Source organism: Athalia rosae, chromosome 5, assembly GCF_917208135.1.
Source record: "Athalia rosae chromosome 5, iyAthRosa1.1, whole genome shotgun sequence".
NCBI lineage: Eukaryota > Metazoa > Arthropoda > Insecta > Hymenoptera > Athaliidae > Athalia > Athalia rosae.
The window spans coordinates 12,062,055-12,087,558 of NC_064030.1; the positions used below are offsets into that span (position 1 = coordinate 12,062,055).

Genomic DNA, 25,504 nt, shown 5'->3' on the forward strand with positions numbered 1-25,504 from the left:
AGATCAGCGTCTACCATCTCGTATCGCCATGATGTCTTCCCGGGGAGCACAGTGGACGACTCAGGTCACTTAGGCATGATCAAATGGTCAAACAATCTGTCTGGTGGCTTGGTCTCAGCACTCAGCTGGAAAATGTTGTAGAATTTTTCCCTCATTGTATCGAGAAAAAAAGAAATTTCAAAAAACCTTTCGTCGTAGACCATTTCCCGGACTGACCGTATCAAAAAGCTGACATAGTGTAAAAGTGACTGTCCCGAACCCCTCGTTCCGAGAGACTTTTAGCGAGGGTCACCTCAGAGGAGAAATCCGAAACGTCGCTTACAAATGGCTCCCCATCTTCGATTTCTTTGTTAATTAATTGGAGCTGATCCCGGCAGCTCGTGTCGAAATCTAGCCCTTGAAAATGGGCGCCACTAAGAGAATTATGCAGCTCTTAGTCTGCTATCCGGCTAACTAACGATACGACGGGAGTACGAGAGATGAGATTTGAAACGATCTGGGCGTTGGTCCTTGCTGCGTACTGGACCCACACAATCCCGAGTGCTAGATACCACGTGAAATGATCATCTGAAACGTACAACGTACCTGGGCAAGGTAGCAAGAAATGGAATAACCAATTAGCCGTCTTTTCTCGATCAAATAATGCTCCGAGAGCTAGGCTTTATTATAATACGTGATTATCGGGATGAGCAAAGACGTTTTACAAAAATTCTAATACGGGAGTCAATGACGTGTTCTGAAGCGTTGGAACAAAATCTCTGGGACACAAACGGATCCCCGCCACTTACATTACTCCATCATTGTCAGGAGAATTCGGGTGCGAAGACGTAATTTCACGTAAGACGATGACGTGCAGCGGGACATTGCTGCAAAACGGTAAAACGGAGACGAAGACGATTGCGTAGACGGTGACGGTCGAAGCGATCTCCACCACGAAGATGTCGGCGGAAGTATTTTTTCGACGAAGACCTCGGTGACGACGATATCCGGCTCCTTTTCCTTCCCCTTCACGCCCCCTCCGGTCAAGCTACCGGGTGCGTAAAGATTCGGGTGAAGCACGAAAGATGCACTTTTGCACTACTGCACTCTCTCCTTGACGGGAGTTAGTTCGCCCACGGTAGAATCACGGGAGTATCCTTTCCACGGGTTGGTAGATCCTCTGATCTTTCATCGTGTTCCTCACCTTTACTTCTTCGCCACTTTACCTTGACTCGCTATCTCCAACTGCCCTCGATCGGGGTCGATCAGTCCGTTTTCGTGACGCACGCGTACCATTTCGTCACGTGTCAATTCTCCGGTGGATATGAAAAGAGATATCCGATACGCACGGTATGAGAGATCGCTCAATTTTCTCCTATGACGGATCGATGAGTTTGTGTCCGGACTTGCGGAGATGTCAACAATTCATGCAGTTTTATGAAACAGCCAGTGACTTTGGCTTTTGCTGTCACAAAAACCTCGCTCTCTTTTCTGAGTGACATCGTGAGAGCTGCACGTACGTGAAACCTTTGATGTACTGAGACCAAAAAATTGAAATCTAAAAATTGGAGGCCAAATAAATCACAGGACCCAGGGAAAATCAACCGGCATATCGAAAAATTACTCATCTGCATCATTCACGGAGAAGCAGCCAACGATCAGTCATTAAAAGAAAAATAACTCGCTCACGTTTCGTCTCTTTCTCATTCTACGAACATCGATGTTTTTATAATTTTATATTTTTTTCGTTCGTCTACGTATCTATTTATACATTGTATAATGTATAATTCAATATCGTCACGTCTAATTCATCTTTTATATTTATGTGTCGTTAAAAATTGATTCTATTTGAGTAATTAATACGCATAAATTCATATGCATATACAGATATTATGTGTTTATAGTTATCAATAGAGACACCTAGCGGTGGAAATTTCCATGGAACGTGTAACAGAAGAATACAATAACAAAAACAAAATAAGCTAATACCAACGACGGAACGAAAGCCAAACTCTAACCAGATTCGTCGGCAGTGAGAATTTGAAAATGATAACGACTCACCGGTGCCGCGTCGATTGTGAGGGGACAGTGGTGATTGGGCAGGCAAAGGGACCACATCACCTGTCTCAATAAGTGTGGGAGTGAAAATCGCAGTTCAAATAACTACCAAATAAATAAGAATGAAGGGAATTTTCATCCCACTAATGTGATAATTGACGAAGCCACGCTGTCGGCAAAACACTTAAAACTTAATAAAAACGAAAGTGCATCCACCACCACGACATCCGACGGAACCACGCAAGTACCGAAATAATCCAGTCTAAGTAAAACTTTAAATAAATCTGGGACGTATTATCCTGTTATCTTTACTATCAATAGGTGTGTCGTCCTTGTTATCATTATGTATATCCGTTTTATGTGAATCCGCCTGATGATCAATACTGGGTGCCGATGCAATAAATAAATAAATAATAATTACCCCACAAACGTACCCCGAATCAATGCAGATAACCAATTGTTTATACTTGCCATCTATAAAATTGGGCCGCTAGGACCTCAAGCACGCATTCAATCTCAAATCAACTGTCAGTCAAGACCTCAGTTCTGAATACCTCTGATTCGGGACCTACGTCCTTTTAAATCGGGTATTAGTTATTTTCAAATCTCTTAAATCGGGACAAACGTCCTCGAACTCGGATATTGAATCAATTATTCATTTATTATTTTAACTTATATCGATATCTTTGTGATCATTTACTTTCCGATAACCTATTAATATTAATAAAATCAGTGAAAAAGCATCAACCATTTACCATCACTTTATTCTCGACGTCACCTTATACCACCTTAGATCATCCAATCATCAAGGTCAGAGTTACTTTATCATTTCACTAACTCTTTACAGCTGTCAGTGTGGTATCGTAGCCCTCCTATATATTATTTCGGAAAGATCCTGATCAATCCCAACCCATATTACCTCCTTTTCCCTAATTCGCATTCATCTTTCTCCTCGCTTACACTAGCGAGGTCACGAAACGCTCCCCCTTTTCTCTCTCACTAGAGAATTAGTCTTTCGCATAACCATCACCCATACCCAATATATTCTGATTCCGCGAGCTCCATTTCAACTATTCACACCCGCTACGCCCCAAGATCGCTCTTATCTGCCTCAAATAGACTAATACAAACCAATCCGCTCACTTATTCCTTCCACATATCATATACTCTTACCACCTTATGAGAGGTGATCAACCAAACCCGTGACTATGAATGATAAAAATAATAGTAATAATTGCAATCATTTATAATCGAGACCATCAAAATTCCTCCTATCAACTACCCACATTAAAGTCACACTCCGGATGTAACAGGAGTATTTTATTTAAAAATTTTTTTTCACTTTAGTCTGAATAAATCGAGTATCTAGCTAAGACGCCATGACCATTGACGGTATTTTCTGAGAAACTTTTCAAATTAGAAAAACAAGTCAAACATCTTATCTGAATTTTGCTTCTTTTGGTCAACAAAACCAATCTGGACCCATGATATTAGTCATCATTGTATGCAATTCAAATAATGAATGAAAAAAAGTGAGTTTCTTCATCATGTTCCAGAATTTTCAAACAGTCAGGAATAATTTCTAGCTCTTTTTCCATTTCATATACCTATATCACCAATGATGTTCAAGTATTATCTTGTTTGATAGGAACAATTGTAGAGGATATGACATTGAACATTCATATTGAACGAATTGATAGTCATTCACAGCTAATCGATAATTTTTCGACAAATTATTAAACAATGTGATCAAATCGTTAATTTCTAGAGAAATCAGTATTTCATTTCAAAATCTTTTGTGTTCATGAAAATAAGCAATTACTTCTGTGGAGTTCACTAGTTTGAGAAAAAACATTGATTGCTGGAAATAGACAATCTTCTCTTTTGCCGATCACGGCCTGATTCTACTGATTATATTAACATACATGGATGGTATCTTACCTTCAAAACGATGCGAATATTTGACCTATGATTTGACCGAGAACACGTAAACGGATAAAACTATGCAGGATCAAAAACTTGTCCGCCTCGAATCGGATTGAGGTAAAATTGTTCCGAACACGGAATTTATATCTTTCCAGTGTGGTCGCATAACCGCGATAACCGTCACGCTCTTTTGCTAAAACTCAAATTGTCTTTGGTATTCTTAGCTCACTGCGATGTCCGATCTCTATACTGACAGCGCACGAAAATTGAAATAATGCATATTTGACTTGGAGTAAATTCACTTGTTCGTAGAAGTTCTTAATGCACCAGAGAATCTGCACTTGGTATTGAATTTTGAATCACTGATCCAAAGAATTCTTGATTTATTCTTCCTTTTGCTGTGTAGCCGACCTCTCGTCCGATTTGAAATTAATCGTACTAAAAGTGCACCGCGAGTGAGTATTAGGAAGGTTATTATTTGAGTAGCTCGGATTTTCAGTGCTCGCAGAGGCTCAATGGTTCGGAATGGAGAAAAAAGAATTCACTCGAAGTTCTAGGTCTTCATCTCACGATGAATGTCGAACCAATCCGCTCAATTTTTGATTTTCGTATTTTTTAACACGGCTGAAATAATTATCCGGAATTTTCGAACTTGGCAAACTTGTGATGTTCTTTGATCATCCAAACTAGAATATCGGAAGATTTGTTAGGGTTTTGAGGTGCAGCTACTATTGGAAAGATAGAGTCGTCAAGTTTCAAATTTTTCTCATAATCATTTCAGCCGTAATAACAAATTCAGATGAAAATTGAGATGAAAACCTAAAACTTGAATTATACTTTTTCTTTTTATCTCGAACCATTTGAGCCTCTGCAGTGAAGAAATTGGAAGACACCCCGGAAAAGGATTATCCTAGTGTGTATGATAAAACACACGTTTATATTGGGAGTTTAGCGGTGGAGAAACACAAAACATATGGTTTTTGCTCTAGAGTAATTGGGAAAGAGGCGTGGAGTCGAAAAGCTTGCGGATAATTCACGGTGGCTTACGAATCAATATCAGTGATGTGAACCTACGATGAACTTGTCCGATCAACTTATCTAATCGCGTCACACGAAATAAAAAAATTCTTCAATTCTTCTCAATTCTGGCAACAGTTGTTCTCCCTTTCCGGATCGAATACCAACGAAGACTCGTCAGAGACCATTTGAAGAAATATCAGTCGAGAAGGCGGACATGAGCAGAAGTTGAGAATTTTGCAGGGTTTGAAATAATCACATCAGAATAATTGGTGTTTCCGAACTATTCCGACAAGTCATTTATTTATGTATATTTTTGGCTGTGCCAGAAGTTACAGGATTGATGACAAATATAACATAGTATATTATGACGTCAGGAATATTCAACATTTTTCACTCTAAAGCATTTCCCAACGATAATCACTGCAAGAAACTAGTGGGAAGGTAGGATCTTCATGTTTAGACATTCCGGAAGTGGTTTGTCGACTGTGTGCTGAAATACCAATGTTCCGTAATCTGAGTCACACCTTCCATAGTAAACATAGGATCGTGTCCCGAGAAACTACCTAATCCCTCCGGTCTTCCTTATGAGAATTTCTTGCGATACTCTCCTTTCTGCGTCCATTCGAGCATCTACTTCATGACGGCGATGGATAACCTTCCGCATCGTTGGTGTCACTTAATCTCAACTAACCTACCGAAAACCAATTTCAAATATTGCAAGGATTATTGAATCGCGAGCTGGAGGTGATTTTATAGTTCCTCCAGGCGTCATTTCATTTTCACGAACAATCGCATACCTCTTGGTCATAAGGAGTGCGCTGACCCTATAGTAATAGCTTCCTACAGTCTTGCGAAAAATCATCGAATCGATCCGACGAATGAAGTGTTATTGTTGGAAATATCGATGAATTTCAGTATTCCAAACACTGGATACTGGTGTGAAAAAAAAAAATCTCCACAGCTCACATAGAAGAAGTGTGAACGTCGTTTTGGAATAATATTTCTTGGAATACTTAGAAATCATGTCTTAACATTCTAATAGATGATTGGTAAAATAATTCAGTTATTCGAATACTTTGTTTTCTGAAGTTCAGAGTCGTTTTTAAGTGATAATATTCTTGCGGTCTTCTGGTTTTCCGTCCGGGTCGACCTCAAACGTTTTCATACGCGAATGGCGAATTGTATCCTTGTAATTCCACGCTGCTAAACACATTTTGGGCTCCATATTCGACATTTCGGTGATGCTACAGGTTTCGGAACATGCGTCTATCCGACATCATTGGTTCTGCTGCGTAAAAAATGGTCGCCGAGTTCCACGAACAACTATTATCAAAATTGATACAACATTCTGGCAATCACATCTATGAATTATTATTTATAACCGTGTTCGTGAATTTGGACTTTCCATACATGTAGGATTTCCATCTTTTACATAGTTTGAAAGCAGATCGTTTTCACATTACACCATCGTATAAGTATAATAGTACACCGGCTGGCGCTGCACCACGACCGTGATGCGCGGCCCCATGAGTGAGCACACTTTTTTGACCAGCTCTACCTAAGTACCCATTGCATTTAGACCATATGTGTGTGTAGACTTTTTGGTGCAGAATTTGATTTTTTCCCATATTTTGAAGAAAAAAATGTGTAATCTTATGTATAAAATTCTCGTGTCACAATGTTAGTTACTATACTCCGAAACGGCTTGACCGATTTGTATGAAATTTTATATGCATATTCAGTAAGTCTAGAATCGGCTACTTTTTTTTTCGTTTGGCAAGAATCTCTCGATGGTGTGAAAGGCGTTAAAAAATATCGAGTGGTTCAAAAGTTATGACATGCTGTATGCAGGTATAACTGGGTCGGGCCGGGTAAAGGATTCTCGGCTAGCGCCCGCTGCTAACATTTCAGGTCAGCAGGGGAAAAAAATATAAAAAAGATGAAAGAATCGATGAAGAATCGGGAAAAATCAGAAAAATCAGGGGTTCATGAATTCATCGCAAACAAATAAAAAAATGTTGAAAAAAGGGGGAAAAAAAAATTAAAAAAAAAAGCGAAAAAGTATAAGAGGGGAGCCTACGGGTACTTGGCGGCGATTCGCTACCGCGAATCTTGATACAGTACGATGAGTAGGTTTGAAAAAAAACAAAAAAACAGGAATTTGCACTTGCGATAACTAGAGATTCCCTAGAAATAATTTATCTGGCGAAACAACGTTTGCCGGGTCAGCTAGTTTCGTCTGAAAAAAACCAAACTGATCTTGATTCAACCCTTTTAAGATCTCTCCAAAAAAATTGATCGACGTCAAGTTTTATCAAGTTTTATTATAGATTATAAATCTAACTCAACAAACGGTATCATCGGAAGGTGAAAAATAGTAGGCGATACGGTAGATTTCGGAAACGAAAAAAGGAGATCTGAATTGGAAAAGAAAGGTGCTGATAGTACAACGGTAGGAAGCAGAGTGATACAAGTCGATCGTCGGGTTTCTGGATCTGCTTTTCCGGACATCGTACCGGATTAGCGTCGCTTCCTCTCCTGATTACGCCTCAGGAATGTAGGGCGCAATTCTTCGGTTGACACCAGAACTCGACTATTCAGCGCAACTCTTTCCCTTGGACGTCATCATCTATGTTCTCCCGTAGGCCGCGCTAGCTGTTGAATACTGACCGGCTGGCTGTCTGCGTTCGGAAGGCCATCCAAGCCTGCGTCGACTCAGGCACTTGGAGTTCTCGTCTTCAAGAACAACATCTCTATCCTATGTTGTCTCGGGAGTCGAAACGTAGTCCTGGGTTCACTTGTGCCTCGGCTCCCACATGTCTTTCTAGGCAGGATATCATTTCGGGAGGTTACCAAGTTTCACCCAGTCACGGAATAGTTTGGGGTCGTTTTACGCCTTTGACATACCGACCATCAAATTAGTCCAACTCAATCGTTTTTTGACAATCTTGTGTCATTACTGTCAATTTGCAAAGCTTGGTAATCGACCGTTTAAGGTTACCACTGGTAATCGAGAAGATTTATTTCTGCCAAAAATCGTTACAAGTCTCAGAAAAATATGATCGATGACTCATTCGCTCCAAAATGGCATCCAGAGAAAAATGTACTTTGGATTTTTTCTGTTATAAAAACTGCTGCGCAGTTTCGGCATGCGCGCGCCTCTGCCGTATTGGAGTATTGCTTCCAACTAATCTTTTCATGCAACTGAATATTCATGAAAAAATTTCAAAAAAATCAGGTATCATCTAGAGACTCCAAAGATCATGACCCCGCAATTTGGAAAGTTTGATCACCATTTTTCGAAAAATTATGTTATTGTTAATTAACAGTTTTTTTTTGTTGATCTCCGCTGTCATAAAAGGCGGTATAAAAATTTGAATAATTTTTCTAAATTTTTTTGGTCCCGTGAAGTTCTTCTTATCAACATATTGCATAATATGGCGTGATAAAAAATCAAGAATTTCTCTTTTTCATCAATTATTAATTTTTAATTATAAAAAATATGACAAATTGAAAAAGTATTCTTTGAACAATTTTTTTTAGTAATTGTGGACGACGAGCAGAAGGCAGTGGGGGCAGGGCCGTTTGAACTGATGATTGAATTGTATTTGTTTCGTTCGTCAGAAAATATATTGTTTTTGTTTCTTCGAATTCTGTCGGTTGTGTATACCCGCACACCCAACCGGGGGGAAGGTAGGAAAACGAAGGCGTATGATCAAAGATCGAGGCAGTCGGTTCGATCGGGGCAGCCTCGGACTGCGCCGACGCGAGGAAAGACCGAGATCCCGATCGATGGGACAGGTAGTATTGACTTGTCAGCCGGCTAGGACGCACGCCGAAGTAAGTGAACAACGTACGGGGTAGTAGGAGATTGACGTTGTCAGCGAACTGACAGTATACGCGGGCGAAGCGAGGTAGTGATGCGTAAGATGATGGCCGTGTCGGGATACCGAAAAAGGTATAACGGACGCAGCGGACATGCTACCAAAGTAGCATGGAAGGCAACAAGGACAGCAGCGGGGTGTGGTGAGGTCCGACCCGCCTGGGGCGTACCCGCATGCGGACGGCTCCGGGTTGGGTTGACGCGTTGGGAAACCAACGCGGAAGGAGGACCCTCCACGAGGTTCTCTGAGTCCAGCGCAGGGTCTCACCTGTGCGCATCGTGCGCACAAGCACAGATGCGGTGGTGGACTCGTCGGGAAACCGGCGAGGAAGGAAGACCCGGTGCAGGGTGGCAAAGAGGTCTGACCTTTCCCAAAGCGCATCCGACGGCGGACGACTTTGGGATGGTCGACACATAAGGAAACTCATGTGGATAGTAGAACCTGTCACCGTAACGCCAAGATCACTGCCTTGCCTTCACTCGCGGGAAAAAACGTGACAACGGGGCTCCCGTTCTTCGGATCATTGAGCATATCGGGAGGGCGACGGTGGCCCGCATGGTGGCTTCAGCAGAGGCAAACGGAAAGGTCGCTAACAGTAATGTTAGGCTTTTTATGATTTCATATTTATTTTCGGCAGCATATTTTAACTTTTGAAATTCGTTTATACCATTTGTTTATAAATTTTGTATAAACATTTTTTAGAAATTTTTTTTCACCATGTTGTTAGTCTGAGGAAATAATGATTTAGAAGAAAATTTTTTTCTTGATAACAATATCTTATTGTTTATAATCAATTTTGAATATGAGTATTATTTAGATAAATAATTGGCAAATTTTTTTTTCTTAAAAATTAGTTGCATTTCTCTAGATAATGGCAAGAAAAAAATTTTTTTATCAGTGATTTGTTCATTTGTTTATTAAACAATTTGTTATCAGCAAATTTTTTTTCGTTCTAATTATTTTCTGATAGATCAAAAAATGAGAAAAACAACGATCTGCAACAATAGGCGGAAAAAATTTCTCTTCTATTTATGATTTAATTTAGTTATGTTACAGTATGACCAAGTCCAAGCGTTCACTTGTTTTATCAACTAACAAATGGCTGTGACTTTGCAACTATTGCAGATACGGTCTTCGACCTTCAGGTCATTTTCATGCAACATGAGTTGAGCTTTCTAATTAATTTTCAATCTGATTCTCATCCGCTATTGTTTAATAGTGACACGCATTTGTTTATAATAATTTTCCATATCCTACATTTATCTTCTAATGCTTATATCTCATAAACAAATAATTTTATGACAATTATGCTTTAGGACTTTTTTGCTGTATGATTATTAAACTTTTCAAGGATGTTACTTTTATATTTTCAACCTTCTTTGTTTATGAGTTTCTCAATTTTATTCACATTACCAAATATTCTTTTGTCATTTCATGTCAGAAAATATCTATAAAATAGGAGATTGGGAAATCATTGTGGAAATAAGTAGCATTATTTGTAAAAAGACGGATTTTTATTTTTCAAACAAAGAAAAATAAACAAGAAAAATTTGTTATATTTTTTATTTCAATTTACAACTTTTTTCTTCCCCGCTTTGATGGTGGACGGTCGTCAGATGTTGATGGGAGAGGGATGAATACATCTTGGACAGATTCTATTGTTGTGTCAGTTGATGAATTATTATTTTCAATCTCTTCAGTGTCATAATCACAATCATAATCATAATCATAATCATAATCATTATTATCATCATCATCATCACTGTCACTACCATAGATACCTTGGATGATTTGTAGGTACCCAGGTTTGATAACGATTTCGCTTGCTGGTGTGACCTCTTCTGGATGCTGATCTTCTAAAATGTTTTCTTCGTCATCGTTTGTCGGGTATTCGAGATCGAATTCTCACCCGTATCTAATTTGCAATTATGTATTCGGAGTAAGAATCCTCGCCGATCTTTTCGAGGTGAACACGCGTTCCATCGTCTGACATTCCTGACAAGGGGCAAAATGACTCTTGTTAATCGATCGAATACGAGCGTAAACCGGATTTAGCTAGGGAAGCCAAATAGTTTTGCGTATTTTCAATAATTCAATCTCGTTTGCACCTACATCATAACCATAAGGTCAAACGGCTGCTCAGACGACGGACATTTTCAGACACGACTTTTGGGAAAGTTACGTATCGATTCCATCATTCATCATCGCACTTATATCATAGTGACATGCTATCACGTCTTTCGATCTATTCTTTGCGAGGTTTGGTATGAGTTTTCCGTACTCGCATAACTTGCGAGGGCCATCTGAAACATGCTGCGTGGGCGTGACGGATTTAGGCTTGATGCCGCCCTAGGCCTTGTTTTGTCGCGCCGCCCTTAATGTTGGAATAAATTTAATTAATTCTGATACAATATTTTTATTTTGAATTCAGAATAACTTTATTTCGTTAGAATAAAATTTTCAATCATAACTAATAAATATTTCAGATGTATAAGTAATAAACGTTAGAAAAATAGGTTTTTACTATTTCTAAAGAAGAAAAGGATCTTTCTCCTGAACAATTTGTGGCTGGAATACTCAAAAACATACGTAAAGCAATATCAACATTTGGGTAAACATCTCGAAGGAGACGTGAATGTAATACATTGCATATATTTTGTGCAGAGCGTACATCTTCCGTATTTGCTGATGAATCTTTAAGTTGGTAATGTAAATGAATACATTCGTTACCTAATGTCTTTTCTAAATCGTTAGGATACTTGTCGGCTGATTTATTGGCCAGATTTTTTAATTCGGTTGTATGTATTTCAGATGAATTATCGAAGAAATTTAATTTTACGTAAAGCTTTTCATATGCACTTTTACGTCCAGCCAACTGCACACTCTGAGTATTCAAAAGAAAGTAATAAACATTTGTGCGAAAATTTTCTTGTCCAGAAGAAGGTATTCTTTCATTTACTTGTGATTCATCTGGCTGAATTATTCTAGTTTTTTTGCGACGAGTATCATAACGATAAAAATCTTGGACTCCAGAAAATGTTTTGGCATTTTCTTTATACTCAGAAAATGGTCTGTCTCTCATGTCCCGGAGAAATAGAGCCAGAGAACTATAGATCTGCACAACGGATGATAAATCAGCTTGAGATTTTTGAAGCCTCTTACTAGCAGCATTAAATCGATCTAAAATTACATTGCAAACGATGACTAGAATTGCTGTTTCTAAATGCTGCAACTTTGGCTGCAATCCCGTAGCTTCAGACCGTGTAGTCGGTTTCTCATCTTCGCTTTCAGCAATAAAATCCAGTGCATCAATTATTGCAGACCATTCTTTTTCTAACGCGTAACAGGCATTATGTCGAGCAGACCAACGAGTCTGAGAAAGACTCTTAATTCTTGAACTTGTACGCTGCACCAAGATTTCCCAACGATGGGTGGATATAGTGAAGAAATTATATAGTTCTTGCAAAGTAGAAAAAAAATCGACTGCTTCTGTGACGGATTCAACCGCACATGATCCTACTAGATTCAAAGAATGAGCAGCACAAGGAACGTAATCTGCTAGAGGATTGATCGTTCTGATTCGTCATTGAAGGCCTGAATAAATATCTGACATATTGCTTGCATTATCATAAGATTGACCATGACAGTTCATTATGACCAAACCATTATTTCCTAGAAATTTTAACAAAGCATTCTCAATATCTTTAGCTTTATGGCCGATATTTGGTATAAATTTTAGAAACCTTTCAACAATTTCACCGTTATCACGTACATATCTAATAATTATAGTGAGCTGATCGACATGTGCAATGTCAGGCGTAGAATGTACAATTATACCAAAATACTTAGCAGATTGCACCTCACTAGAAATTTGTTGTAATACTTTATCGTGCATCAATAATATGATTTCTTTATAGATTGTTTTAGATAAGTACGATGTATTTCCTCTACCAGGGTGCGCGTACAATTTTAGATTTTCAGACAAAAATGGATCAAATTCAGCAAGAAGCTCTACTGTTCCTAAAAAATTTACATTATGGCGATCTCCGATTCGTTCTGCATTTCTTCGAAATGGCAATTCTTTTATTGCTAATGATTTAATAAGTGCAATGACTCGGTGTAAGATTTTTTTCTAGTATGTAATTTCCTCGTCGAGCTGTTCGATTAGACGTTGATCAACACGCCCATGAATCAAGCTTTGAAATAACTAACGTTAGTCTTGTGAAAATCAGAATTTTCATGACCTTCGATGCGTGTTTTTGAGTTTTTCCATTCACGAAATCCTTCACCAGTAAAAGCATTAGTTTCAACACTTCTACCAAATAATAAGCATGGGATACAAAATACGGAATCCTTAGTTTCTGAATAAATCAACCACTTACGGCGTTGAAACCCTAAATAACGTACCTTCGTGGAACGAGTCAGTTCCGCTCCGAAGATCGTGATCGGTCCTAGGTCAAAACGTCGTTTCCTCGTGAACAGTACCATCTCGGTCTTGCCTGGGTTGATCCTGAGCGACTGTGATGTACACCAATCTTGTACGAGGTCGAGTGCTTTTTGCATCCTATTCGTCATACGTTGTGGGTGATTACCTGTGACGACCAGAGCTATGTCGTCAGCGTAGCCTACTGCCGTCACTCCGATCTCGCTGAGCCTCGTCAGAAGCCCGTCCACGACCAGGGTCCACAGGAGGGGGGAGAGTACTCCCCCCTGCGGGCAGCCTCTGTCAAACTGAGCTCTAACCTCGGTCCCACCGAGACTGGCAGTGACCGTCCTTGTCTGCAGCATGTTCCTGATCCACTCAACAACCATGCTGTTGATTTTGAACCTGGATGCTGCTTCACATATAGCGTTGGAGGATGTGTTATCGAAAGCTCCTTCCACGTCCATGAACACGCATAAAGCTGCAGCCCCTTGCCGGAAGAGTGGCCCCTCCAATTCCCTTATGAGAGAGTGAAGAGCCGTCTCCGTGGATTTACCTGCTTGATACGTGCGTGCTGTGTGTGTGCGATTGGTCTTGCTACCAATGCCCCGTCTCTTATGTATCTGTCCACCAGCCTCTCCAGCGTTTTAAGTTGGAAAGACGTTAAGCTGATTGGTCTCCAGGACTTGGCCACGTCGTAGTGTCCCCTTCCCGGCTTGGGGATGAAGACTACCTTGACGTCCCGCCACGCCATGGGGACATATCTCATTGCCAGACAGGACCTGAAGATGATGCTCAGCCTGATGTCTAGGTCTTTCCCGCCCTCCTGCAAGAGTGCAGGGAAGATCCCATCAGCTCCTGGGCTTTTGAACTTATCGAAGGTATCAATCGCCCATTTGGTTTTGTCTGGTGTCACAATCTCCGCAGCTGTTTTCCAGTCCATCGTTCCGCGCCCGGCACGGGTTAGGCCCGCCCTTATGGGCAGTCCCCCGCCGGCCGGCAGCGACCCGGGGAAGTGGGTTTCCAGCATGTGGGTTAGGATTTCTGTCTGGTTTTCGGCTGTTCTGCCATTTGGCAGGGTTAGCCCGTCCAGCTTGATTGGCGGGCCGGAGGTGAATACCTTGCGAAGCCTAACTACCAGTGACAGGTTCTCGGTCTCGCTGCAGAAATCCCTCCAGCCCTCCTCCTTTGACTTTCTAATCTTTTTCTTGTACGTCTTCTAAGGAGCTTTGTAAGCTTCCCAGTCCGAGTCTGTACCTGTCTTCAGGGCCCTGTTAAGTAGTTTTCGGGATCTGGTCCTTAGTTGGCCCAGCTCCTTACTCCACCAGGTCACCTTTCTGCTGCATTTCCGCTGCCTTACGCTGCTTTGTGAGCCTGGTTAATGGCGGTCTGTAGGGTACCTACTGCGCCTTCAGCCATGCCTATCGTTCTTGGTTTGCAGGAGGGGCCCCGGAGTCCCTTTGCTAGCTCCTCCCTGTAGGAGGTCCAGTCGGTTGCCCTGGGGTTCCTGTACATTACCGTCGGTTCCCATGCCGCGTCCCCGTCTATGTAGAAGGAGATTCGTCTATGGTCGGAAAGAGTGTCTTCTTCCCTTACCCTCCAGTTTTTGGTCATGTGTACCACCTTACTGGTGCACAGAGTTAGGTCAATCACCTCCCTCCTAAGGGAGTTGATGAATGTGGGCTTCGATCCCCTGTTGAGAATTTCCAGCCGCTCCAGGGTGAGGTACTCCAATAGAGCTACTCCCCTCCTGTTTGTATTAAAGCTGCCCCATACCGTGTGGTGCGAGTTTGCGTCGCACCCCACCAGCAGTTCGAGCCCTTTGCTTGTGCAGTACCTTACCAGCGCCTTGAGTTCCTCCGTAGGTGGTGGATCCTTCGAGTCCTAGGGCAAGTATGCTGATGCCACCACCATGTCGGTGGTCCCTCCCCGGGCAAGCTTTAGTCTTACTAATGCTGCCACCAGGTCTCTGTAGCAGAACTGGTTCAATTTAAGTGCCTGGTGTCTACTATTAATATAAATAGCCGCCCTGGGGCCCGGATCGTCTGGCCCCCCTATTTTGCACAAAATTGCTCCGTTCCTTGATTCCAACCCCCTTACAAGCCCCTTGTATACCCATGGTTCTTGTATGAGTGATATGTCTGTGTGCTCCACTGCAAGGTCCCTGCTATGTATAGCTGAGGCCGCTTTGCAGTGTTGCAAGTTAATCTGCGCGAAGTTAATCCTGACTGCGGTCATAGGACTGCCTGCCATTCGGATGTACTTTCGCTGTCTGCCCTGTTTACAGAGCCTCGCCTGTCCCCCCGGTGCCTCGGGCCCCCGCGTCAGGTGTTACCCCGGGTGTTGTGTCTGCAGAGCCTACTGCAGCGACAGCAAGAGTCTTTTGGACCCCCGCTGCCACGTCAGCCAGCCCTGCCCTGCCTATCTCGCAGGCCCTAGTCGGGCGCCCCCTAGGCCTGCTCGATCCCCCCTCTACTTTTTTGTAGGGTGGTACCCCTCGGCTCGTGTGCCCTGGTCTGAGGACCTGAGTCCACGAGCTTTTGAGGTCCTTCCCTCCCCCGCTACTAGCTTTTGCGGTGGACGTGGCCTCGCTCCCGGGGTCCCTAGCCGCCGATGTCGGCGGACTCGGTCCCCCGGTCTGCGTGACCCCGGCCACCACAACACCCTGGCCAGTGGGCACTGAGAACCCCTGTCCCTCGCCGGTACTCGGTCGGGTTTCCTTGAGGGTCACCCTTCCGAGTCCATAGTGGGCCATGAAGCCAGCCCCCCTCAACCAGTCCCTAGACTTTGCGTCCACGCCCAGCACCGGAAGGACGGATTTTGGTCCCTGTCCCAGACCCGCCAAAGGTGAGTCTGAAGACCGGCGTTGAGGCGCTTCAGCCTAGTCAGGATGACTTCAGTCTTATCCGGCAAGCCGGGTATGACCGTCGTCATCTTTTTTAGCCTTGGGAGTTGTCCCCTTTCCAGAAGCTGGAGTGAGGCCCCCTCCCAGGGCTTTGTTTTAGGCACCACCCGCCTGAGCCATTCCACGGCCCCTTCGTTGGAGCCGGTGATCCAGAGCATTCCCTGGTCGCACCGATACTCATCGAAGCGAGGAATCTCCTCCCCTTCCGGGATGGAGTCCATCGCCCCGCAGAGCGCCTGCACCACCAGGTCGGCTTCGCCTGAGCTTAGGGTGGCAGCAGGGTAGTCCGAGGGTGTAATCGCCATCCCCCTTCCGCCCTTGGCTGCCTCCCCATAGCTCTTCGGCCTGAGGACTTCCCTGCTCCTCTTGGGAGCCGAGTATGCCTCAGGCGGAGTGCTGTCAAGAGGCCTTGGCCTCTTGTTTTGTCGCACTCCGCTTTCAGGTTGCCCACTTGCTGAGCCTCCCTTGACGGAGTGCGCTGGTAGGGATGTTGCCATACTTGCAGACTGGGTGACGTCCGAAGAGGTCACGGCAGCCAGCCTGGCCCTACGCGCTCTCTTCTTCGCCGCCCCAGATCTGTTTTTGGGCTTGTCTCTGATGCTCTGATTGCTCGCGGCGGTCCCAACCGAGGTCGGGCCCTCCGCTGCACCCTGCTGTTCTGAAACCGTTAGGCAGGTGCGGGCCCTCGAGGCTAGTGCCTCGATTTCCCCCACTACGCCAGCGGTTTCTTCTCCAAGTTCCTCGAGTCCCCCTGAGTGGCAGCCTCTTCGGTCCTTGGTAGCTCCGACACCGTATCTGCGAACAGACTATCGCTGCTGGAGCTGTTAGTTTTTGTTAGACTTGTTGGTTCTATATTTGATCCCACGAGTAAGCAGTAAGGGGAAGGGGACCCTGGATAGCAAACTGACATGGAGGGCTCACGTCCTCAAACAGGCCCAGAAGGCCACAGCTACATTCTGGGCCTGCAAAAGGATGATAGGCCAGACATGGGGGCTGAGGCCGAGAGCGGTGAAGTGGATTTACACGGCAATCTTACTTCCACAGATCACATACGCTGCCGTGAAATGGTGGCCTGCCACAGGCAGAGCCAACAACCGTAAGGCTCTAGAAAGGGTCTACAGACTAGCGACCTTGGGGATAACGGGTGCTATGAGAACCACCCCTACACTCGCCATGGGGGCTCTCCTTAACCTGACGCCTCCACACATAGCGGAGGCATGGAGGGCGGCCCTTCGACCCAGATTCTCTGGGTTATGGCGAGGCTCGGGCAGGGGGCACACGTCTATACTCCGACTAATGGAGGAGTTGGTGGGACCCCCCCCCCCCCCCAGGGGGAGGCGACAGATGCCCCAATCTCTACCAATTTGAAAGGCCCTACGAGGTACAGATTAAAGAAGACATATCCAGGAAGGAGGATAAACTTGCGCTCCTCCACACAAAAGGGCTCGTCTGGTTCACAGACGGGTCAAAGAAAAGAGGAGGAGCGGGAACTGGAATCTGGTCCGGAGGACCCAGGCTAAGCATGTCGCTGGCACTAGGGAACACCACTACAGTATTTCAGGCAGAGGTGTTCGCTATACTCTCCCGCGTCACGAAAATCCTGACGCTGGGATACAGGGGCAAGTACATCTACATCTGCAGTGACAGCAGAGCAGCGCTTAGATCGATAGATACATGCGTGGTGAGATCTAAGCTCGTGCAGGAATGCACAGCCCTGCTGAGGCAACTAGTGCAATCAAACCGCGTGAAACTGCTCTGGGTGCCGGCGCACAAAGGCATCAAGGGTAACATTGAAGCAGACCGACTAGCTAAAAGGGGAGCTTCACGACATGGCCCGGAGAGGGGCTGCCAAATCGGGGTCCCTACGGAACATGTCAAAAAACTAGCAAAGAGGATTGCAAGGGATAAGTTCGCAGAGCTTTGGGGCAATGCACCGGGCATGCTACACACGAGGGGCCTGTTTAAAGGACCCTCGAGCAGGCTCGGTGAGGAGCTGATCAAACTAAGCAGAACCGAACTGAGAAGCGTAACAGGGCTTATCACGGGCCACTGGTACACAGGCAAACACCTCGTCCACCTTGGACTCAGGGAAGAGGCGAGCTGTCCCAGGTGTGGCGAAGAAGCGGAAACACCATATCACCTCTTAGTGCGGTGTGGGGGTCTAGTGGGCCCCCGTACGGAGGCCTTCGGACCTAACTTCACCGGCGAAGTGGGTATAGAGGGAATAGGAGTTGGTAGGCTCCTGCTCTTTGCCAGGGCTGCCAACCTAACTACCTTCCCCATTGTGTAGGTTGCCCGAAAGGGCTCGGGCACAATGGTCCTCGAGGACTGAGCGCCCGGATATATCCAAATAATACGAATACGGCGTTGAATCTCTCTATTTTTCAATGTACGTTGGAATAAAGTTTTGGAACAATACCTTATTTTATCAATATGAACCTTTTTAGAATTTTCGAAATCCGTATTATCATTTCGTGGTATACCGTTCATAATTATAAAATCTCGTGTTTCTTCATTTAAATTCCATAAAAAGGGATCACTATTAAATCATAAAATATCAGTTGTTGACTGGAGTTCTTTTGCATGTGTGATGAAGAAAAATTTGATGGCGTCCTGTTCGTATCTTGTGACGGAGAAGTGTTAAACTGTACTTCTTCGCTATCTTGTGCTGAAGTTTTTTCCAATTCCGACCATAAAAAAAAATAATTTTAGACACTTGATATTCATTCACTCTTTATCAAAATTAAAAATTTATTATAAAAAAAAGTTATTCACAATTATAACAAAATACGACAGATGAATATGACGGTTGTTGGTCATTATTAGAAGAATTAGTTGAGCTTGTAATAAAATTGGATATTTTGGGAATTTCTCTAAGTAAACTGTCTATTTTGGTAGATTCTTCCGCTTTTTTTTTACGATATTCTGCACCACTAATTGTAAGTTTTCTTCGGTAGCCACTCATATTCAATAGAAAAATAGAATCAGAACTATGACCGAATGAACTAAAAAACACCATTAACATCTCATTTGAAGTTATCAATCAATTATTTTTTTAATATTAGGAAATAGAATAAAATGATCCGAGACTTGTAGACATGAAGGGCATTCGTCAGACTGGAACGATTTCTGTAATTCTTCTACAGGGCGATGCTTTGTTTTCTGCATCAAACAACACAAAGTCAAACGCGTCAAGACCTCTGTTAAGCGTAGCGCTCTTGTTTTGAGTTTACAATCACATAAATCAAACACTCGAAAAACAAAATTCTTAATTTTTTTTTTCATACTTATAATAAACACATGAATGTAACTATATGTATATGTGAATTGTTTGAATATATATCAGCTTACATGAATAAACTTCATGTAATTCAAAAATTCCAGATGAGGAATATCGAAAGATGTTTTTCTGACTTTGGATGAAAACTAGAATTTCAAATTTTTTTTTTTAATTAGTTTGAGAATGCAAAAAAGTTGAATATGAAAAAAATAGGATATATGTTTCATGAAAAATTGTTTATGTTAATAACGAATTTTCTGACATTTGAATAAATACCGCAATGATATTTAATACGTGCACATCTTCAGTATTTTTATTCAATGTTAAAAAAAACTTCATCAGCATATGATCAAGTTCAGTAATGAAACAAAAAGTGAAGAAGATTATTCGATAAAGACTAGAATTGATCTTCTCAAAAATTAAAATCTTATTCATGAACTGTAGATTAAATGAAAAAATTGATCTAAACTCATTTTCAAAGAAGACTATCTTCACTTTTTTTTCGTCTCTGAAATTTTTGAATTTCAAAAATTTTGCCGCCCCTCAAATCATGTCACCTTAGGCCCGGGCCTCGCGGGCCTAGGCGTAAATCCATGACTGTGCGTGGCAGTCTAAATAGGGAAAGCTATGCTCTAATATGAATAAGGAGACTCCTCGGGTCCGCGCAAGATTAGGTACAAAAACTCGCCACTAGAGGGCCAGGCTCCCCAACCTAGCCCATAGGCGAAACCCAACGCTGAGAAGATAAGGTTTCGGCGGGCCAGATAGTCGGAGGTATGGTTCACTCTAGCGATTCTACATAGTAGAACTTCCGTATTTCCCTTTGGGATGATTACGTTGTTAGTAGAAGGTAATATTTGAGCTCTTGCTCAGGTTCACGTATCTGTGCAGATGTTCTTTCACATAACATCATATTTTCTTTACCTGTCCATATATCACATGTTCGACTTGGTCAGTATACTACATTCCCCATCCAACATTTCTTCAAAAAACTTCTTCTGCGACCAACAGTTTTTATAACATTTTGCCAGCTGGCCCCGTGAATACGCGAGCCATTCGGGAGCCGTAAAAGTTGGTGCCGCTGCTGATACACCTTAGATTATTTATCGTGATATACCACACCTAGCCTTGAATGTTAGAACGTTTGTTTACTGTTCAAGTTATATACATCTAATAATCCACCGTGAAATAAGAAACTGTATTTTTTCAATAATAATTAATGAACAAATCCAATATTAATAATTTTATTGCCGTTAAATTGTATATCACGAATATGCAAAAAAAAAAAATGTACTATTTCACGGAAATATATTTTTGGCTATTCAGTGATTAGAAATAAGTGAACAAGACGGGCGTTCGGGGTTTGAATGTCTATTAGATCGCCGGCTGTTAACGTGTTAAGAACACTTTCAGCAACCAACAGATCTTACAAGAACTCCTCCAGCAATCAATAGTTCTAGTCTATAATTCTCAGCATCGCTCCACCAGCTCGTCCCAGAGCTTCTACACGTCCTCACGAGCCGTAACTGTCTGCGACGGGCGGCAACTCAACTACATAGCTCAGGGACGATATGGGAAGGTAGAGGGGCTGGGTTTGCCTTGAATCACGAAATGATGATTTCCTTCTCTGGGCTTTGGCCCGTATATTCAATTCACAAAATGGCTCGTTCAATAATACATAAAATATCGATCAGTCAGGTGGTTACAATACTCGAAAATGTGCCGGCAGGGCCGGTACTATGATAAATCCCACAATAACGGTACGGCTATTATAATTCCAATTTCAGCGCTCTTTCTCGGAGCGGTCGTAAACACGGAAAATCAGCTATCGGGAATTGTGTCACTTGGACAGGCAAAAATATGTCACAATATACAGGCGAAATTGTTACGTAATCGGGAATCAATTATCTCAGCAAAATACCACAAAAGACAATTATTACGCTGCGTTAAGCAGCAGGCGTTGAGATTCATTAAGCGGATTAACGTGGGGTTTTAAAGCACCAACCGAAAACAGATAGATCTTTGAGATACGCGCGCTATTCCCACGGCTACAACTACGGCGAAAGTCTCCAAGAACGGTGGCAAAACAGTAGAGCGGTAATAACAGAAATATTAACAAAATCGCAGGTAACCAAGTCAAAGCGGAATAATACAATAGAGTGTAAGCGGGCGATAGCGATAGCCAAAGTAGGGACGGTTTGATTATAATCTACCCTCAGAAAATTCAGATCGGTGCGATACGATACGGAAATTCGGAGAGGAATCCCTTGATCCAACACTCCGAGCAATAAACCAAATAAATTTTGCCTCGCTGAATTATCGTCGGCTTCACATTGAATATACGGGTTTTTTACCTTGCTGGCGGTAACGGGATGCACTACACAATTATCACTCGAAATTAGCAGTGTTCGAAATAGCACAAACAAAGCAAAAAGGCACTAGAAAGAAAAGTAAATTAACCGAAAAAAAAAGAAATTAACCGGAAAGAAAACTTAGCAAAAACTAAGGAAACGGCTAAAGACCGGATTCAGGAGCTGATTAGATACGACAGGTCACAACGACTGTCGGTGTAGAAGAAGATCGAGATCTTTGCTGGTTTCGGGGATCAGGCGATGATTTCGGTGTGCGATGATGGGGGTTGACCTCGTGATCCATAATTTTGGCAATTATTGATTATTGGTTTCCCACTCTCGGTAGATCCTTTTTTGCGTGCGCAAAACGCGTGCCGCGGTTCGGGATGATTGGTGGGGGCAATTAGCGATGCATGGTGTCACTTGGGGTTAACTGTTGGCGATATGACGTGTGATGGGGGTCAGCATTTGACTGGCGTATTGCTGGCTTCAGTACTCCTGGTCCTATTGCCATCTCCGAAGACTTCTCCGGGTCCCTCCGCGGGCAAACAATGCACCGTAGGAGCGGGATCGTGATGCGCTACACCAGGACTTGCATCCACGTCCTTCCTTGCAGTCCTCTTGGACGGATCACGGGAAGCTTTCGTGGCCAACCACGGTGATACTCCAACGGCCGAGAGGGTAGGTTTTTGAGGGGTTGGTCCAGCTCCTGGCTGGTGAGTTTGGGCAACAAAAGGCTTATACCTGCGCTCTTCAGAGGACGCACAGTGCTGTACGCCGTTGCAAAGGCATCCAACTGCATTGCATTGGTCTGGTTCAGCTCCAGGCTGATAAGTCGTTCGATGACGGGAGATCTCGGCAAATTGGCGTTGACCCTGTACGATGTTAACGTGGCATCCAGATGCGGTTTCACACTTCCTTCTCATCAAAGCGTCAGGTTAGATATTACGGTACTTCGGTAGTTAACCGGTTACAAAGGTCCAGATGTTCTCGAAGTTCCAGAGGTTCTTGACGATCTCAATGATATTAATGAGTACAGGCGAAAAAGGTTACGAAATAATGACGAGAAAATGGTGATAAATCTGAATGACCACAAATTGGCTAAGCATAGACCGTTTCTTGGAGATAACGATACAACGGCTGTAGCCGGGCGTAATTGAGGAAAAAGGAATGATATGTAGTGTCCTGGAAGAGAAGTGAAAGAATTGAGCGAGCTTGACCCGGTCGATATTACGTGCATCACCCATGGGGTGTTGTTGGGCCTGCACTAGTAAAAATTCAGCGGGTTTTCTCCGGACAATAATATAGGCCATATAATATCACAGGCCTGGCACAAAAAAAGTCCACGGGTCTTTCCCGGGCACAAGCTATCATGAGCGAAGAAATGTGTTACGAGGCCTGAAAATAAAGGACAAAACTCGACGAGTATTTGGCCCAAAATGAAAAAATAAAAAAAAATGCTCCAAGGATTGTGGTTGTTGGCCAGATCTGACAAGCGATGCTGCAAAATTAAGCGGGCGTCTCACCCGGGCGAAATAATATTATGTCTGAAACTGTAGGTGACTGTGGCCTGCCTGAAAAGGTAAGACAAAATTAAACGGGCATTTAGCCCGGGCAGAATTTCGAGTTCGGGTTTCTAAGCCCCCTCTTGGTTGGGGGCATCGCCACGCGATGCCGGGCGCGGGATATTACCCTCCCAGCTCCAGCTCTTCGTCGGCAAATGGGTCCCTCCTGCGGCTGGGGGCAGAATACGTGGAGGTGATTTCTGCAGCCGCAGTGCCAACACCTACCCCGCCGGGGTCGGGTGATTCTATCCCGACGAGCGCCGAAGAGCCGCTGGGGAGCCGGCTGGTCGAGCTGCCCCCGGTATCGAGCTCGGAAGAGCCCTTCTTCGGGGTCGGATTGTCGCCCGAACGGTCCGAGGACGGGAGGACGGTACGAGTCCGGTCGGATACGGTGCAGCCCAATATCGGGGTCCGTCTCCCGTGGCAGCGAGTTGTTGGGTGGCGGCGACCGCGGCATGACGGTTCCCTCGCTGAGGGTTGGGGGTGTGTCACACTGCGTGGCGCAGGTGTTCATGTGTGGCCGGTCGTTCGGTTTGGTCACCAGGTCGCACGTGGGTCCAGCCCGGTGGATCGTCCGGGGAGCCGGTGTCGGTGGCCCCCCGTGTCCTCCACGTCGGACTCGTCGAGCCCTGGCTCTGGGCTGCAGGGTTGCGTGGACCTGTCGTCCTCCATCTCTGAGGGGTAGAGCAGGTCCTCCTCCTTGTCCGACAGGTTGATGACAAGGTGCCCATCCTCGTCTATCAACGATAGCGGTTCTTGGGCGGCCATTGTCGGGCTTTTTTCTTCAACTCTTTGCGGTGGTTACCGGTCGGAGCTAGGCAACGAGAGTTGCGGCGTTATGATAGCGCTTTAGATCTTTTACATGTACTGTTGTTACCATGCAATGCCCAAGAGTGGGCGAAGCATGGGGGTAGTGGAAGAACGCTACTCGGCAGGCTGCCAAAGCGGAATATAATACTTAGCGTGAGACTCTTCAGTCTGGATAATTTTGTAAAAAAAAAAAAAACGGCGGTTGTTCCATAGCAGCTGCAAATTGCGAACGCGAAATATTTGACACAATATTAGTTTCTGCAAAGTAGATTGAAGCTATTCAATGTAATTGACTTTATTTTCCCAATACTTGCAACTTTTATCCTAATGATATACCAAAGGGCTAAGCCTAATTATTTGGCATGAGTATACATGTACACAGATCGAAGTTGGTGAAAATTTTTTTTCATAAAAATCCAATTTATCCTAGCTTGTACCGCGCCTATTAAATCTGAAATCCCACTCTTAGCCGATGGCAACTTACTCATCGTCCACAAGAATCAATCTCAGAAACACTGATCGTGAGATTAATTCATGATAAAGTAGATCGCTTCATCATGCATATTGATACATTTGAATATAAATTGAGATACTACGTTTTCAAATCATTATGTCTATACGAACGAAAAATGAAAGGTGACATCACTCAATGGAAACCGCGGGAGGGTGGTGGGTGTTCTTCCATCAGATAGCATATAAGTGAATAGATAGGATCTTGGGTAAGGGTTAAAGGAGAAGGACACGTTAATAGCGCATACAGCGATAAGCAATCGAATGTAGTTGAATCTATAGGTTGATACAAAGTTATTGTACAAGCCATGCATGAAAAAAATACTGCGGGTTTAATATTTCTAATTGATTAAAAAGTGCATGCAAATTATGACATTCTCGTAATGATTATCAAAAATATATACGTATAGAATGTACACACTTCGTACAGATAGAGTAAAATTTTAAATGTATTACTATCACTATAGAGGTATTGTTCATACTTGAATTGACGAATGTCAAAAGCCATGCGATGGCACATTCATATAAAAAATAATACAATACAGCAAGCTCATATCATTGAAATTTGTACTCCGAACCGTACATAATCCAATGGATATTGCACGATTCTAGATTCAAAGTGACTAGGACAGATATGCAAAAGATGTTGTACTCCAACTAGAGTTATTTTAGGGAACTGAAGGCTCATTCACAAGTAGAACCTACGAAATAAATTGTGAGATTTTCGGCAAATTATAGAAAAATGTGAAAATAGTAGAATTGAATCACCACAGCGAACTGACCGGGAGACGAA

At 43.4% G+C, this 25,504-nt stretch overlaps 2 protein-coding genes across 2 annotated transcripts; one reads left to right on the forward strand and one right to left on the reverse strand.

Moving 5' to 3' along the window:
* Positions 1-14,509: 14,509 nt before the first annotated feature.
* LOC125501084 lies at positions 14,510-15,543 on the reverse strand. Its single transcript, XM_048655982.1, has 3 exons — positions 15,241-15,543; positions 14,651-15,174; positions 14,510-14,561 (listed from the first exon to the last, which is right to left on the reverse strand). Exons 1-3 carry the CDS (start codon positions 15,541-15,543, stop codon positions 14,510-14,512), a joined length of 879 nt encoding a protein of 292 aa, XP_048511939.1.
* A 1,560-nt stretch (positions 15,544-17,103) lies between these two features.
* Positions 17,104-21,078, forward strand: LOC105683896. Its single transcript, XM_048655983.1, has 4 exons — positions 17,104-17,221; positions 17,277-17,503; positions 17,583-18,481; positions 20,889-21,078. The coding sequence occupies exons 1-4, from the start codon at positions 17,104-17,106 to the stop codon at positions 21,076-21,078; spliced, it is 1,434 nt and encodes a 477-aa protein (XP_048511940.1).
* The last annotated feature ends 4,426 nt before the right edge of the window (positions 21,079-25,504 follow it).

Coding starts and splice junctions, on each gene's coding strand:
- LOC105683896 (XM_048655983.1), top strand. CDS start 17,104: ATGGAGGGCTCACGTCCTCAAACAGGCCCAGAAGGCCACAGCTACATT. Junction 17,504..17,582: donor TCCGACTAATGGAGGAGTTG/GTGGGACCCCCC, acceptor TACGAGGTACAG/ATTAAAGAAGACATATCCAG. Junction 18,482..20,888: donor CTAACTACCTTCCCCATTGT/GTAGGTTGCCCG, acceptor GAACACTTTCAG/CAACCAACAGATCTTACAAG.
- LOC125501084 (XM_048655982.1), bottom strand. CDS start 15,543: ATGGCAGGCAGTCCTATGACCGCAGTCAGGATTAACTTCGCGCAGATT. Junction 15,175..15,240: donor GAGACCTGGTGGCAGCATTA/GTAAGACTAAAG, acceptor TACTTGCCCTAG/GACTCGAAGGATCCACCACC. Junction 14,562..14,650: donor AACCAGGCTCACAAAGCAGC/GTAAGGCAGCGG, acceptor ACTACTTAACAG/GGCCCTGAAGACAGGTACAG.